Raw genomic sequence first — 15,334 nt, forward strand, 5'->3', positions numbered from 1 at the left:
TAATATTTGTGAATAATATGTTGCAGGTATATTCATACAAATACACACACATTTTTTATATGTATTCATATATATATATTATATATATATACACACACATGCATACATACATACATATACACATACATATACATAGATATATACATATATATACCAGTGTTTCCCACATTTCAGGCATCTATTTGTGGGGGGGGCAGTTGTGGCGGTGGCGATGACCAAGAAGAACGCGGAGTTGGAATATAATTACAACACTTTATGTACATATTTATATAATATTTACATTTTTATATAATATGTAACTACAAGCTCCATTCACAGACAAAGTCCCATTGCTTTTATGAGCGGTCAAGCGAGTCAAAAGCCGAAAAGAAAAAAAAATGTTTTTTATTTTTTTTATGAGGCGGCCGTAATTCTTTCGTGGAGGGCCGCCACAAGTAAATGGTTGTGTGGGAAACCCTGTATGTATGTGTATGTATATATATATATATATATATATATATATATATATATATATATAATATCCATCCATCCATCCATTTTCTACCGCTTATTCCCTTTTTTGGGGTCGCGGGGGGCGCTGGCGCCTATCTCAGCTACAATCGGGCGGAAGGCGGGGTACACCCTGGACAAGTCGCCACCTCATCGCAGGGCCAACACAGATAGACATATATATATATATATATATATATACACACACATATATATATATGTATATATATATATATATGTATGTGTATATATATGTGCAAATATATATATGCATATGTATGTGTACATATATATATCTATATATATATATATATATATATATAGATATATATATATATATATATCTATATATATATATATATATATATATAGATATATATATGTATATTTATATACATATATACACACATACATACATACATATATTCATATACACAAACACACACACACACACACACACACACGTAAAACCAAAACCAGTGAAATTGGCCCGTTTTGTAAACAGAATACAATGATTTGCAAATCTTTTTCAACTTATATTCAATTGAATAGACTGCAAAGACAAGATATTTAATGTTCACACTGAGAAACCTAATGGTTTTTTGAAAATAATCATTAACTTAGAATTTAATGGCACCAACACATTGCAAGAAAGTTGGCACAGGGACATTTTTACCACTGTGTTACATGGCCTTTCCTTTTAACAACACTCAATAAAGGTTTGAGAACTGACAAAACCAATTTTCAAAGCTTTTCAGGTGGAATTATTTCCCATTCTTGCTTGATGTACAGCTTAAGTTGTTGAACAGTCCAGGGTCTCTGTTGTGGTATTTTAGGCTTCATAATGCGCCACACATTTTCCATGGGAGACGGGTCTGGACTACAGGCAGGCCAGTTTAGTACCCACACTCTTTTACTACGAAGCCACGCTATTTTAACACTTGGCTTGGCATTGTCTTGCTGAAATAAGCAGGGGCGTCCATGATAACGTTGCTTGGATGGCCACATATGTCTCTCCAAAACCTGTATTTCAGCAATAATGGTGCCTTCAGAGATGTGTAAGTTATCCACTAATGCCCCCCCATACCATTACAGATGCTGACTTTTGAACTTTGCGCCTATAACAATCCGGATGGTTCTTTTCCTCTTTGTTCCAGAAGAAACAACGTCCACAGTTTCCAAAAACAATTTGAAATGTGGACTGGTCAGACCACAGAACACTTTTACACTTTGCATCAGTCCATCTTAGATGAGCTTGAGCCCTGGGAAGCCGGCGGCGTTTCTGGGTGTTGTTGATAAATGGCTTTCGCTTTGCATAGAAGAGTTTTAACTTGCACTTACAGACGTAGCAACGGACTGTAGTTCCTGACAGTGGTTTTCTGAAGTGTTCCTGAGCCCATGTGGTGATATCCTTTAAACACTGATGTCGCTTTTTGATGCACTACCACCTGAGGGATCGAAGGTCCGTAATATCATCGCTTACGTGCAGTGATTTCTCCACACTCTTAACCTTTTGATGATATTACGGACCGTAGATGGTGAAATCCCTAAATTCCTAGCAATAGCTCTTTGGGAAATCTCGTTCTTAAACTGTTGGACCATTTGCTAACGCATTTGTTCACAAAGTGGTGACCCTCGCCCCGTCCTTGTTTTGTGAATGACTGAGCATTTCATGGAAGCTGCTTTTATACCTAATCATGGCACCCTACCTTTTCCCAATTAGACCGTTCACCTGTGGGATGTTCCAAATAAGTGTTTGATGAGCATTCCTCAACTTTCTCAGTCTTTTTTGCCACTCGTGCCAGCTTTTTTGAAACATGTTGCAGGCATCGAATTCCAAATGAGCTAATATTTGCAAAAAAATTAAAGTTTTCCAGTTCGAACATTAAATATCCTGTCTTTGCAGTCTATTCAGTTGAATATAGGTTGATGGGATTTGCAAATCATTTTATTCTGTTTTAATTACTATTTACACAACGTGCCAACTTCACTGCTTTTGGGTTTTGTACTCAAATAATGCTTTATTTCCTTGTTGTCTGACACATTTCTAGTTTTTAACTGAGTATTAAAAACCGGCCTTTCCTGGCAGAGAGAAGTTTGAGTCGGAGATGCGGGGTCCTCGCTTTGCCAAGCTGAAGAATTGGCATCACGGACTGTCTGCACAGATCCTCAACGTCGGGATGTAAGGGAAAGGAGAGAGGAAGCAAGAAAAGAAAGAAGGAAGGAAGGAAGAAAGCGAAGGGGACATGGGGCAATATATAAAAACACACAGAAAATAATGTAAATGAGGGCAAATAAGGAAGAGGCGGAATGTGTGTCGCTTATAGATGAGTAGAATGTGTGACTTTATGCTATTAATTCATGACTCTTGTGTCCATACAATGTCTGCTGCTATTCGTTTGGTTCCTCTGCGCTACAGGAGAGAGAAATTCACTGTAGAGAAATAATGTGGACGTCCTTTTAGCCCCAGTAAGAAGGATCTCACGATCACACACACACACACACAGATGTAACATGCACAAATACAGTATGTAAAAAAAAAAATGCACTCAAACTACACCGATGTCAATGTGAATAAATGTTTTCCTAAAACCACATGACTGACTGATGCTGCTACTGGAAAAATCCTCTTCATGCACGACTCACACGTTCACCAATAAAGTAGCAATCACACTATTATAAGCATTTAAAAAACAAAGTCAGCGTTTAAAATAAAAATACATTTGTGACGATAGTCAAAGATCTTGTATGTTACGGGATTACTTTGCTTTTTTTTAAGGACCTACTGCAAAAATGTTTGTCAAAGATCTTCTTTATGACAGGAGTGCTCCCCTGTTTTAAAATAAATGGACGACAAAAATACAGGTCAAAGATCCTCTGTATGCCAGGAGGACCTAATGTAGAAAACACTGGTCAAATATCTTCTATATGACAGGAGCACTCTGCTGTTGTTAAGAAAGTACTGGCATAAAACACTGGTCAAAGATCCTGTATACGACAGGAGCACGCTGCTGTTTTTAAAGGACATATTGCAAAAAATACCGGTCAACGATCCTGTATATGTCAAGTGCACTCTGCTGTTTTTACAAAATTACTGCTATAAATGTTAGTCAAAGATCCTCCAAATGACAGTAGCATGCTCCTTTTTTACAGGACTACTGCAGAAAACGCAAGTCAAAGATCCTCTATATGACAAGAGCACCCTGCTTTTATTAAAACTGTACTGCCAAAAATAGAGCCCCCTATTTTCAATTAAACCGTGCTGCCAAAAATGCGAGTCAAAGATCCTCTATATGATAGGGGCACCCTGCTGTTTGTTTTTTTAAAGTACGGCCAAAAATTCTAGCAAAGATCCCCTTTTTGACAGGACCTCGTTGCTCTTTTTAAAGGCCTACTGCAGAAAACTTCTACATGACAGAAGCGCTCTCCTTTTCTTACTCAACTACTGCAGATAACACAAGTCAAAGATCCTCTACATTACAAGAGCGCTCTGCTTTTTAAAAACTGGACTGCCAAATACACTAGTCAAAGATCATTTATATAACAGGAGTGCACTACAGTTTTTAATGACCTATTGCCAAAGACACAGGTCAAAGATCCTCTATATGACAAAAGCGCTCTACTTATTTTGATAATCTGACAAAACACAAATCGAAGATCCTCTATATTCAAAGAGCACTCTGTTTTTTTTAAAACTTACTCCAAAAATGCGAATCAAAGATCCTCTGTATCACAAGAGTGCACTGACGTTTTTTACAGAACTACTGAACTGCTATAAATGGTAGTCAAAGATCCCCTAATTGACAAGAGGACTCTGCTGTTTAAAACTATCTACTGTACTATAAAAAAAAATGGTCAAAGACTCTCTACATAACAGGAGCGTCCTGCTGTTTTTTAAGACCTACTACAGAAAACACTAGTCAAATATCCTCTATATGACAGGATCACTCTGCTTTTTTTTTAACATCCATTCATCCTTTTTCTACCGCTTGCCCCTTTCGGTGTCACGGGGGTGCTGGAGCCTATCCCAGCTGCACTCGGGCAAAACGCGGGGTACACCCTGGACGAGTCGCCACCTCATCACAGGGCCAACACAGACAGAAAGACAATTTTTATGTATTCCAAAAATGGTCGTCAAAGATCCTCTATTTGACAGGTGTGCTCAACTGTTTTAAAGACCAACAGCCAAAAACGCTAGTCAGAGATCCTTTATATGACGGGAGTGCCCTGGGTTTTTTTCAAAGCCTACCACAGAAAACGCTTGTCAAAGATCCCCCAAATGACAAGAGCGCTCCGCTGTTTTTAAAAATGAACTGCCAAAAATGCTAAGCAAAGATCCTCTATTTGACAAGTGTGCTCAACTGTTTTTGAAGTCCTACAGTCAAAAACGCTTGTCAGAGATCTTCTAAATGAAGGAAGAGCCCTGCTTTTTTTTCCAAAGCCTACTACAGAAAACGCTCGTCAAAGATTTTCGATTTGACAGGTTTGCTCAACTGTTTTTAACGACCTACAGCCAAAAACGCTAGTCAGAGATCTTCTATATGATGGGAGCGCCCGGCTTCTTTTTTTTCCCAAAGACTACCACAGAAAACGCTTGTCAAAGATCCCCTATATGACAAGAGCGCTCTGCTGTTTTTGAAAATGAACTGCCAAAAATGCTTTTCAAAGATCCTCTATTTGACGGGTGTGCTCAACTGTTTTTAAAGACCAACAACCAAAAACGTTAGTCAGAGATCTTCTATATGATGGGAGTGCCCTGCTTTTTTTTTTTTTCAAAGTTTACCGCAGAAAACATGTGTCAAAGATCCTCAATTGGACAGGTGTACTCAACTGTTTTTTAAAGACTAACAGCCAAAAATGCTAGTCAGAGATCTTCTATATGACGGGAGCGCCCTGCTTTTTTTTCAAAGCCTACTGCAGAAAAAAAGAGTCAAAGATTCCCTATATGACAAGAGAGGTCTGCTGTTTTTAGAAATTAACTGCCAAACATGCTATTGAAAGATCCTCTATTTGACAGATGTGCTCAACTGTTTTCAAAGACTAACAACCAAAAACGCTAGTCAGAGATCTTCTATATGACGGGAGCGCCCTGCTTTTTTTTCAAAGTTTACCGCAGAAAACATGTGTCAAAGATCCTCTATTTGACAGGTGTACTCATCTGTTTTTAAAGATTCACAGCCAAAAACGCTAGTCAGAGATCTTCTATATAATGGGAGCGCCCTGCTTTTTTTTTCAAAGCAAACTGCAGAAAAGGCGTGTCAAAGATCCTCTATTTGACAGGTGTACCCAACAGTTTTTAAATATTTACAGCCAAAAACGCTAGTCAGAGATCTTCTATATGATGGGAGCGCCCTGCTTTTTTTTCAAAGCCTACTGCAGAAAAGGCGTGTCAAAGATCCTCTATTTGACAGGTGTACTCATCTGTTTTTAAAGATTTACAGCCAAAAACGCTAGTCAGAGATCTTCTATATGACGTCTTTTTTCAAAGCCTACTGTGCAGAAAAAAAAGAGTCAAAGATTCCCTATATGACAAGAGAGCTCTGCTGTTTTTAGGAATGAACTGCCAAACATGATATTGAAAGATCCTCTATTTGACAGGTGTACTCAACTGTTTTTAAAGACTAACAGCCAAAAACGCTAGTCAGAGATCTTCTATATGACGGGAGTGCCCTGCTTTTTTTTTTCAAAGCCTACTGCAGAAAAGGCGTGTCAAAGATCCTCTATTTGACAGGTGTACTCAACAGTTTTTAAATATTTACAGCCAAAAACGCTAGTCAGAGATCTTCTATATGATGGGAGCGCCCTGCTTTTTTTTCAAAGCCTACTGCAGAAAAGGCGTGTCAAAGATCCTCTATTTGACAGGTGTACTCATCTGTTTTTAAAGATTCACAGCCAAAAACGCTAGTCAGAGATCTTCTATATGACGGGAGCACACTGCTTTTTTTTTCAAAGCCAACTGCAGAAAAGGCGTGTCAAAGATCCTCTATTCGACAGGTGTACTCAACAGTTTTTAAATATTTACAGCCAAAAACGCTAGTCAGAGATCTTCTATATGATGGGAGCGCCCTGCTTTTTTTTCAAAGCCTACTGCAGAAAAGGCGTGTCAAAGATCCTCTATTTGACAGGTGTACTCATCTGTTTTTAAAGATTTACAGCCAAAAACGCTAGTCAGAGATCTTCTATATGACGTCTTTTTTCAAAGCCTACTGTGCAGAAAAAAAGGAGTCAAAGATCCCCTATATGACAAGAGAGCTCTGCTGTTTTTAGAAATGAACTGCCAAACATGCTATTGAAAGATCCTCTATTTGACAGGTGTACTCAACTGTTTTTAAAGTCCTACAGTCAAAAAACGCTAGTCAGAGATCTTCTATATGACGGGAGCGCCCTGCTTTTTTTTCCAAAGCTTACTGCAGAAAATGCTTGTCAAAGATCCCCTAAATGAAAAGAGACCTCTGCTGTTTTTAAAAATGAACTGCCAACAATGCTAGTTAAAGATCTTCTACCTATCAGGAGCACTCTGCTGTTTTTAAAGACTTACTTCATGAAGGCTTGTCAAAGATCCTGTATATAACAGAACAGCTCTGAGGGGTTGACCACAGCCACATTGCATTTAAATGTTGTCTGTATGGTACATGGCAGCACCCCAGAACATGTGTAGAGGTGTGCGACTTCACTCACTTGTCAGCCGCCATCTTTGTTTCCTGTCTTCAAGTCATGTCAACAAACCGCCTGCAGTGACCCCTGCTGGTCTCCTAGAATAACAACAATACAGACTTTTATGGTGTGTAAGATTGCGTGTGTGTGCATGTGTGTGTGTGTGTGTGTGTGTGTGTGTGTGTGTGTGTGTGTGTGTGTGTGTGTGCGTGTGTGTGTGTGTGTGTGTGTGTGTGTGTGTGTGTTTTTATTCATTTGCATATGACTCAAAACATAATTCATGTTTAATCCACTCAGTTTAAGTGTGTATTTATGGTGTTTTTATACAATAAATATTCAAATGTACACAAACAAGTACATCCAGTCTTTTTATACAGAGACTGGGTTCTGGTTTGGATTCAGGTAAAGGTAATTTTTGGGATAAAACAGAGGTTTTGATTCAAGGTTATGTTTAGCGTTAGGTTAAATTTAGGATTAGGGTTCAATTAAGACATAGGGTGTTTTTTTTAGGGATTCAATTGGGGTTAAGGTACATTTCAAAATTTAGGTCTCAACCAGACCTGGACAAATTGAGGCCGGGGGGCCGAATGCGACCCGTTAAGATTTTCAATCCGGCCCAAATAATTTTTTGAGATTTTTAAGATGGAAACTGTAGCTGCTATTATGATGTGCAGTGATGTTTTCACATGACCGTAAATTAAAGTTAAAACTCATTTGTATACTCTAGCCTTTAAATAGACTCCATTTTTAGACCAGTTGATCTGCCGTTTCTTTTCTTTTTCTCCTATGTCCCACTCTCCCTTGTGGAGGGGGTCCGGTCCGATCCGGTGGCCATGTACTGCTTGCCTGTGTATCGGCTGGGGACATCTCTGCGCTGCTGATCCGCCTCCGCTTGGGATGGTTTCCTGCTGGCTCCGCTGTGAACGGGACTCTCGCTGCTGTGTTGGATCCGCTTTGGACTGGACTCTCGCTGCTGTGTTGGATCCATTATGGATTGAACTTTCACAGTATCATGTTAGACATCCATTGCTTTCCTCCTCTCCAAGATTCTCATAGTCATCATTGTCACCGACGTCCCACTGGGTGTGAGTTTTCCTTGCCCTTATGTGGGCCTACCGAGGATGTGGTAGTGGTTTGTGCAGCCCTTTGAGACACTAGTGATTTAGGGCTATATAAGTAAACATTGATTGATTGATAAAGTTAAAGTACCAATGATTGTCACACACACACTAGATGTGGCGAAATCATTCCCTGCATATGACCCATCACCCTTGATCACCCCCTGGGAGGTGAGGGGAGCAGTGAGCAGCAGCGGTGGCTACACCCGGGAATCATTTTTGGTGATTTAACCCCCAATTCCAACCCTTGATGCTGAGAGCCATGTAGAGGTAAAGTATTGAACTATACAAAGTATTTCAATGGTTGGAATCTGCACTTTTGCATGAAATACTAGTTACTATGGTCATCTAATTAGTAACTATGGTCATCTAAGTAGTAACTATGGTCATCTAATTAGTAACTATGGTCATCTAAATAGTAACTATGGTCATCTAATTAGTAACTATGGTCATCTCTCGCTGCTGTGTTGGATCCGCTTTGGACTGGACTCTTGCAACTGTGTTGGATCCATTGTGGATTGAACTTTCACAGTATCATGTTAGACCCGCTCGACATCCATTGCTTTCCTCCTCTCCAAGGTTCTCATAGTCATCATTGTCACCGACGTCCCACTGGGTGTGAGTTTTCCTTGCCCTTATGTGGGCCTACCGAGGATGTCGTAGTGGTTTGTGTTGTGGTTTGTGCAGCCCTTTGAGACACTAGTGACTTAGGGCTATATAAGTAAACATTGATTGATTGATCTAATTAGTAACTATGGTCATCTAAGTCACAGCAGCTCAGACGAGGTACCAAGCAGTGTGGGTGGGGAGCGTTTCTACACAATTTCCAGAGCGGCCAGCCTGAAATATGGGTGTCCGGGACAGACGCGGAAGGAGATTTTTACAACAAATTGCGAAAGTTTGGTGATATATCAACTATATCAGATTAGAGGTGGGGGGGTTTTTCACCCTTCGTGTTGTATTTTTGTTGTGTCTCGCTAGATTTTAAAATATGTCGATTGAGAGTGGGTGTGGTTCTTCATATGTGTCAATATTCAGTGTTTTATCGTTCATAGTTAATAATGTTCATTCTTTATTTTCATGTACATTCTGGGTCTCTCATTCAGTAAGGATTTTAGTCAGGATTTTAGTATTCAATCAGACATTATTATAAGGTTTTGTATTAGTGTTCCTAAAAATCAGATACACCGGCCCCCAGACACATTTTTTTTCTCAAAATTTGGCCCCCCGAGTCAAAATAATGGCCCAGGCCTGGTCTAGGGCTAAGATTATAGTGTTAAATATTTGGTTTATGGTTAAGATTGGGGTTAAATTTAGGATCAGTGTAAAAATTTAGACATGGGGTTAACTCTTTGGGATTAAGGTTCAGAGGTGGGTAGTAACGCGCTACATTTACTCCGTTACATCTACATGAGTAATTTTTGGGATGAATTGTACTTCTAAGAGTAGTTTTTATGCAACATACTTTTACTTTTACTTGAGTATATTTATAGAGAAGAAACGCTACTTTTACTCCGTTCCATTCATGTACATTCAGCTCGTTACTCGCTACTTTTTTTTTAATCGATCTATTAATGTTTGTTTTGGTTTTTCAAAGTAGGAACTACGCATGCCTGCGTTTCACCAATCACATGCAGTCACTGGTGACGTTGGACCAATGAAACAGAGCCAGGCGGTCACATGACCGTCACACGTCGATTCCGACTTTAAAAAGTTGAAAAACTTATTGGGCTGTTACCATTTAGTGGTCAATTGTAGGGAATATGTACTGTACTGTGCAATCTACTAATACAAGTTTCATTCAATTAATCAAAAGTGTAAAGGAAAAAAGACACTTTTTATTTCAACCGTACTTCCCGTCAAAAGCCTAAAGACTGATCGCACAGTTCCTGTCTTCACAATAAAAGTGCCGCTCCATCCCGCCTGCGCTAACAAAATAAGAGTCTCCGAAAGCCAGCGCAAACAAGCTAGCAAGCTACGGAGTTTGCCGCCAATGTATTTCTTGTAAAGTGTATAAAAACCAATATAGAAGCTGGACAAATAAGATGCCAAAAACCAACGACTTTCATGTGGTATTAGACAGGAAGGAATAACTTTTTTTCTCTCCTCCATTTGAAAACGGGGACGTTTTCAGCACTACTGATTCCAATCAATGCAAGTCATCAGAATCAGGTAATACACCAACTTATATTCTTGTCTTCATGAAAGATAGGAATCTATATGTTAAACATGCATGTATATTCATTAAAACACCTTTAACATGTAAACAAAAACGGCAAAATAAATAAATATAATATAATATATATATATATATATATATATATATATATATATATTATCCATCCATCCATCCATTTCCTACCGCCTATTCCCTTTTGAGGTCGCGGGGGGCGCTGGCACCTATCTCAGCTACAATCGGGCGGAAGGCGGTGTACACCCTGGACATATTAATATATTTGATATGTGTGTGTATGTATATATGAGGTAGCTCACCTTGACTTGGTCATTTATTAAGTAATTGATTAACATTGAAAAACTTATTGGGGTGTTACCATTTAGTGGTCAATTGTACGGAATATGTACTGTACTGTGCAATCTACTAATAAAAGTATCAATCAATCAATCAATCAATCAATCAATCGATGAATGCCTACTGAGCCTATGGTGCTGTTAAGTTATTGTGGCTCAATTTGCCTTAATTGTTATTTTATTTTAATGTATTATTATTTAATATATATTATTGTTTTAGTTGCTTAAGAGATATTCCTGGCTCTGAATTTGCTCATTGCTATTTTTATGTTTTTGTGCATTATTTGTTGCCGTAATCATTAAACAAACAGGTTACTCATCAGTTACTCAGTACTTGAGTAGTTTTTTCACAACATACTTTTTACTTTTACTCAAGTAAATATTTGGGTGACTACTCCTTACTTTTACTTGAGTAATAAATCTCTAAAGTAACCGTACTCTTACTTGAGTACAGTTTTTGGCTACTCTACCCACCTCTGTTAAGGTTAGGATTAGAGTTTAAGTGTTTAGTGTAAACTTGGGCTAAGATTAAGGTTATAGTTCAAGGTTAGGTTTATGGTCAGGTACTTTACAGATAGCCCCTAAAGTGCCCTTTTACTGGAGGCAGGGATCAGTTCAATAGGTTTATAGAAACCGATGCTGATGATGTATTGGGGTGTGTATGCTACTAAACGTGAACGCTGCAGGACGGTGTGTACGATTAACAATGTAAAATATTACCAGAGTTTGTTGTAAGAGCGTGTTGGATGAATCCTTCATCAGACCAGAGGGGCAAGGCGAGAAGGCAGTCCGTGGGCAAGCGAGAGGTCAGGGGCTGGAGAGAGGCAATGAGGTTCGTGTCCGAGCAGAGGACGAGGATTGAGGGAGGCCGCCCAGAATCCAGTGAGAAGTGGAGGCACACAGCTTGATCACTGGGAACAGAGGGAACACTGCGGGGAACACAGAGGACATAAGATACAGAGAGAACAAGTACGCCAGAGACGGGATGCTTACTACGAGGAGTGAACTACGTTCCAGCACTGGATCTTTGAGTCCGCTGGTCTTTATGCTGTCTGCCCTCATCCAACTAGGTGTGTTGATTGGTGATTGCCTGCAGCCCAGCAAGGCGTGTGGCCGAGAGGCGGGAAGAGCGAGCAGGGGTGTGTCCTGGCTGGAGAGGACTTGTGGGATTGCGCAGGCGCCATGACACTAATCACTTTTTCATTTAAGTCCCATCTGAAAACTCATTTGTATACTCCAGCCTTTAAATAGACCCCCCTTTAAGACCAGTTGATCTGCCGCTTCTTTTTTGCTCGGCCCCCCCTCTCTTTCGGGCACAGGTTTGGTGGCCACAGATGAAATGCTGGCTGTCCAAACCAAAGTCGGGACCCGGGGTGGAACACTCGTCTGTGCATCGGTTGGGGACGTCTCTGCGCTGCTGACCTGTCTCCGCTCGGGATGGTCTCCTGCTGGCCCCACTAGGGACTGGACACTCACTATCATGTTAGATCCACTATGGACTGGACACTCACTATCATGTTGGATCCACTATGGACTGGACTCTCACACTATTATGTTAGATCCACGATAGACTGGACTCTCACACTATTATGTTAGATCCACTATGGACTGGACTCTCACTATCATCTTAGATCCAATTTGGACTGGACTATCACTATTATGTTTGATCCACTAAGGACTGGACTCTCTCACTATCATGTTAGATGCACTATGGACTGGACTCTCACACTATTATGTTAGATCCACGATAGACTGGACTCTCACACTATTATGTTAGATCCACTATGGACTGGACTCTCACTATCATGTTAGATCCAATTTGGACTGGACAATCACTATTATGTTTGATCCACTAAGGACTGGACTCTCACACTATTATGTTAGATCCACTATGGACTGGACTCTCAAACTATCATGTTAGATCCACTATGGACTGGACTCTCACACTATTATGTTATATCCACTATGAACAGGACTCTCACTATTATGTTAGATCCACTATGGACTGGACTCTCAAACTATTATGTTAGATCCACTATGGACTGGACTCTCACTATCATGTTAGATCCACTATGGACTGGACTCTCACTATTATGTTAGATCCACTATGGACTGGACTCTCACTATCATGTTAGATCCACTATGGACTGGACTCTCACTATTATGTTGTATCCACTATGGACTGGACTCTCACACTATTATGTTATATCCACTATGGACAGGACTCTCACTATTATGTTAGATCCACTATGGACTGGACTCTCACACTATTATGTTATATCCACTATGGACAGGACTCTCACTATTATGTTAGATCTACTATGGACTGGACTCTCACTATTATGTTGGATCCACTATGGACTGGACTCTCAAACTATCATGTTAGATCCACTATGGACTGGAGTCTCACTATCATGTTAGATCCACTATAGACTGGACTCTCACTATTATGTTAGATCCACTTTGGACTGGACTCTCACTATTATGTTAGATCCACGATGGACTGGACTCTCACTATTATGTTAGATCCACTATGGACTGGACTCTCACACTATTATCTTAGATCCACTATGGCCTGGACTCTCACTATTATGTTAGATCCACTATGTGACTCGACTCTCACTATTATGTTAGATCCACTATAGACTGGACTCTCAAACTATCATGTTAGATCCACTATGGACTGGACTCTCACTATTATGTTAGATCCACTATGGATTGGACTCTTACACTATTATGTTAGATCAACTATGGACTGGACTCTCACTATTATGTTAGATCCACTATGGACTGGATTCTCACTATTATTTTAGATCCACTATGTGACTGGACTCTCACTATCATGTTAGATCCACTATGGACTGGACTCTCACTATTATGTTAGATCAACTATGGACTGGACTCTCACTATTATGTTAGATCCACTATGGACTGGACTCTCATTATCATGTTGGATCCACTATGGACTCGACTCTATTATGTTAGATCCACTATGGACTGGACTCTCACTATTATGTTAGATCCACAATGGACTGGACTCTCGTTATCATGTTTGATCCACTATGGACTGGACTCTCACTATTATGTTAGATCCACAATGGACTGGACTCTCGTTATCATGTTTGATCCACTATGGACTGGACTCTCACTATTATGTTGGATCCACTATGGACTGGACTCTCACTATTATGTTAGATCCACTATGGACTGGACTCTCACTATTATGTTAGATCCACAATGGACTGGACTCTCGTTATCATGTAAGATCCACTATGGATTGGACTCTCACAATATTATGCTAGATTCACCCGACGTCCATTACACTGGTTGCCCAGGGGTGGGGTCCACACATCTGCAGTCCCCTCCAAGGTTTCTCATTGTCATCCCATTGGGTTGAGTTTTTCCTTGTCCTGATGTGGGATCTGAGCCGAGGATGTCGTTTTGGCTTGTGCAGCCCTTTGAGACTCTTGTGATTTAGGGCTATATAAGTAAACATTGATTGATTTTTTAAATTAGTTTATTTAATGAAATAACTGGAGTTGGTATTGGCCATGTTAACTAAAATAACCAAACACATTGAAAATATTCTACTAAGACTAATAGCCTAATAATGGTTATAATAATAATAATGATAAAATAATATTAATAATAATAACATTAATAATAATAATACGGAATGTGCGGATCGATAGGCCACTTAATCGCTATTGCCGAGTAATGCTTCGTAACACAAAGTAATGGTATTTATTTTTATGACATAAATATCTCCATACACGGTGTGCAGACACTCGGCTAAATTGTTAATAATATTAACATTCATTACGGCGACTAAACGGCATTAGTTAGTATATTAAGTATCATTATCGAGTATTATGACGGTGACTCGGCATGGCGGGCATGCTAATAGCTAAGCTAATTGCTAAGCTATCATTAAAAACAACACCGAGAACGAGGTGTATTGTAACGTTAAAGAAGTGTCCATGGAGGCGCAAGACAGCAGAAAGTAAGCAGAAATCAACAAGTAAATTAATAGGAGTCGAGAGAGAGGATAATAAAATAGCTCTTAACTTAACTTTTCATGTGTCGGCACAGCAGCAGCCAGGTGGGTCGATACATAAATTGGTGGTGTCGACACAAGGGTAATATCAGTATATGATCGATATTAGACTGAATAAATATATATTTATATTTTCTTTTCTTTTTTGGTGGGGGGTTCATGTTTACAAATATAGCGAATAATTCTTTAGACTTTGAGGGCAAATATGATTTAAAAGAGCAACAGGTAGTATTTTTTTTATTAGTTACTGTGTAGTCTTTGTTTTGCTCAAACAAGCGTAGATAATAGAATAGAAGGAGGAAGTAGTTTAAAAAGTAAAAAAAATATATATTCTAATTCTAATTATTATTTTTGAAATCTGTCCTTTCCGATCCATTTACCACCACCTTGTTACTATCGTTGTCTCCTAGCCGCTCAGGCATATATTGTCTGAAAATGCATGTTCCCATCGTTAACGTGACATCATTGTCAGTCAATTAGTGCGCGA

The 15,334-nt window shown here is 39.4% G+C and overlaps 1 protein-coding gene across 2 annotated transcripts in view; it reads left to right on the forward strand.

Moving 5' to 3' along the window:
• ldb3b (LIM domain binding 3b) overlaps window positions 1–3,084 on the forward strand; it is a 36,840-nt gene extending 33,756 nt beyond the window's left edge. For both annotated transcript variants that reach the window (XM_061907489.1, XM_061907488.1), the window contains one exon: window positions 2,579–3,084. In XM_061907489.1, coding sequence (XP_061763473.1) covers window positions 2,579–2,675 — 97 coding nt within the window. In that variant the 3' untranslated portion in view covers window positions 2,676–3,084. The remainder of the gene's footprint in view (window positions 1–2,578) is intronic.
• The last annotated feature ends 12,250 nt before the right edge of the window (window positions 3,085–15,334 follow it).

This window comes from Nerophis ophidion, linkage group LG08 (assembly GCF_033978795.1).
Source record: "Nerophis ophidion isolate RoL-2023_Sa linkage group LG08, RoL_Noph_v1.0, whole genome shotgun sequence".
NCBI lineage: Eukaryota > Metazoa > Chordata > Actinopteri > Syngnathiformes > Syngnathidae > Nerophis > Nerophis ophidion.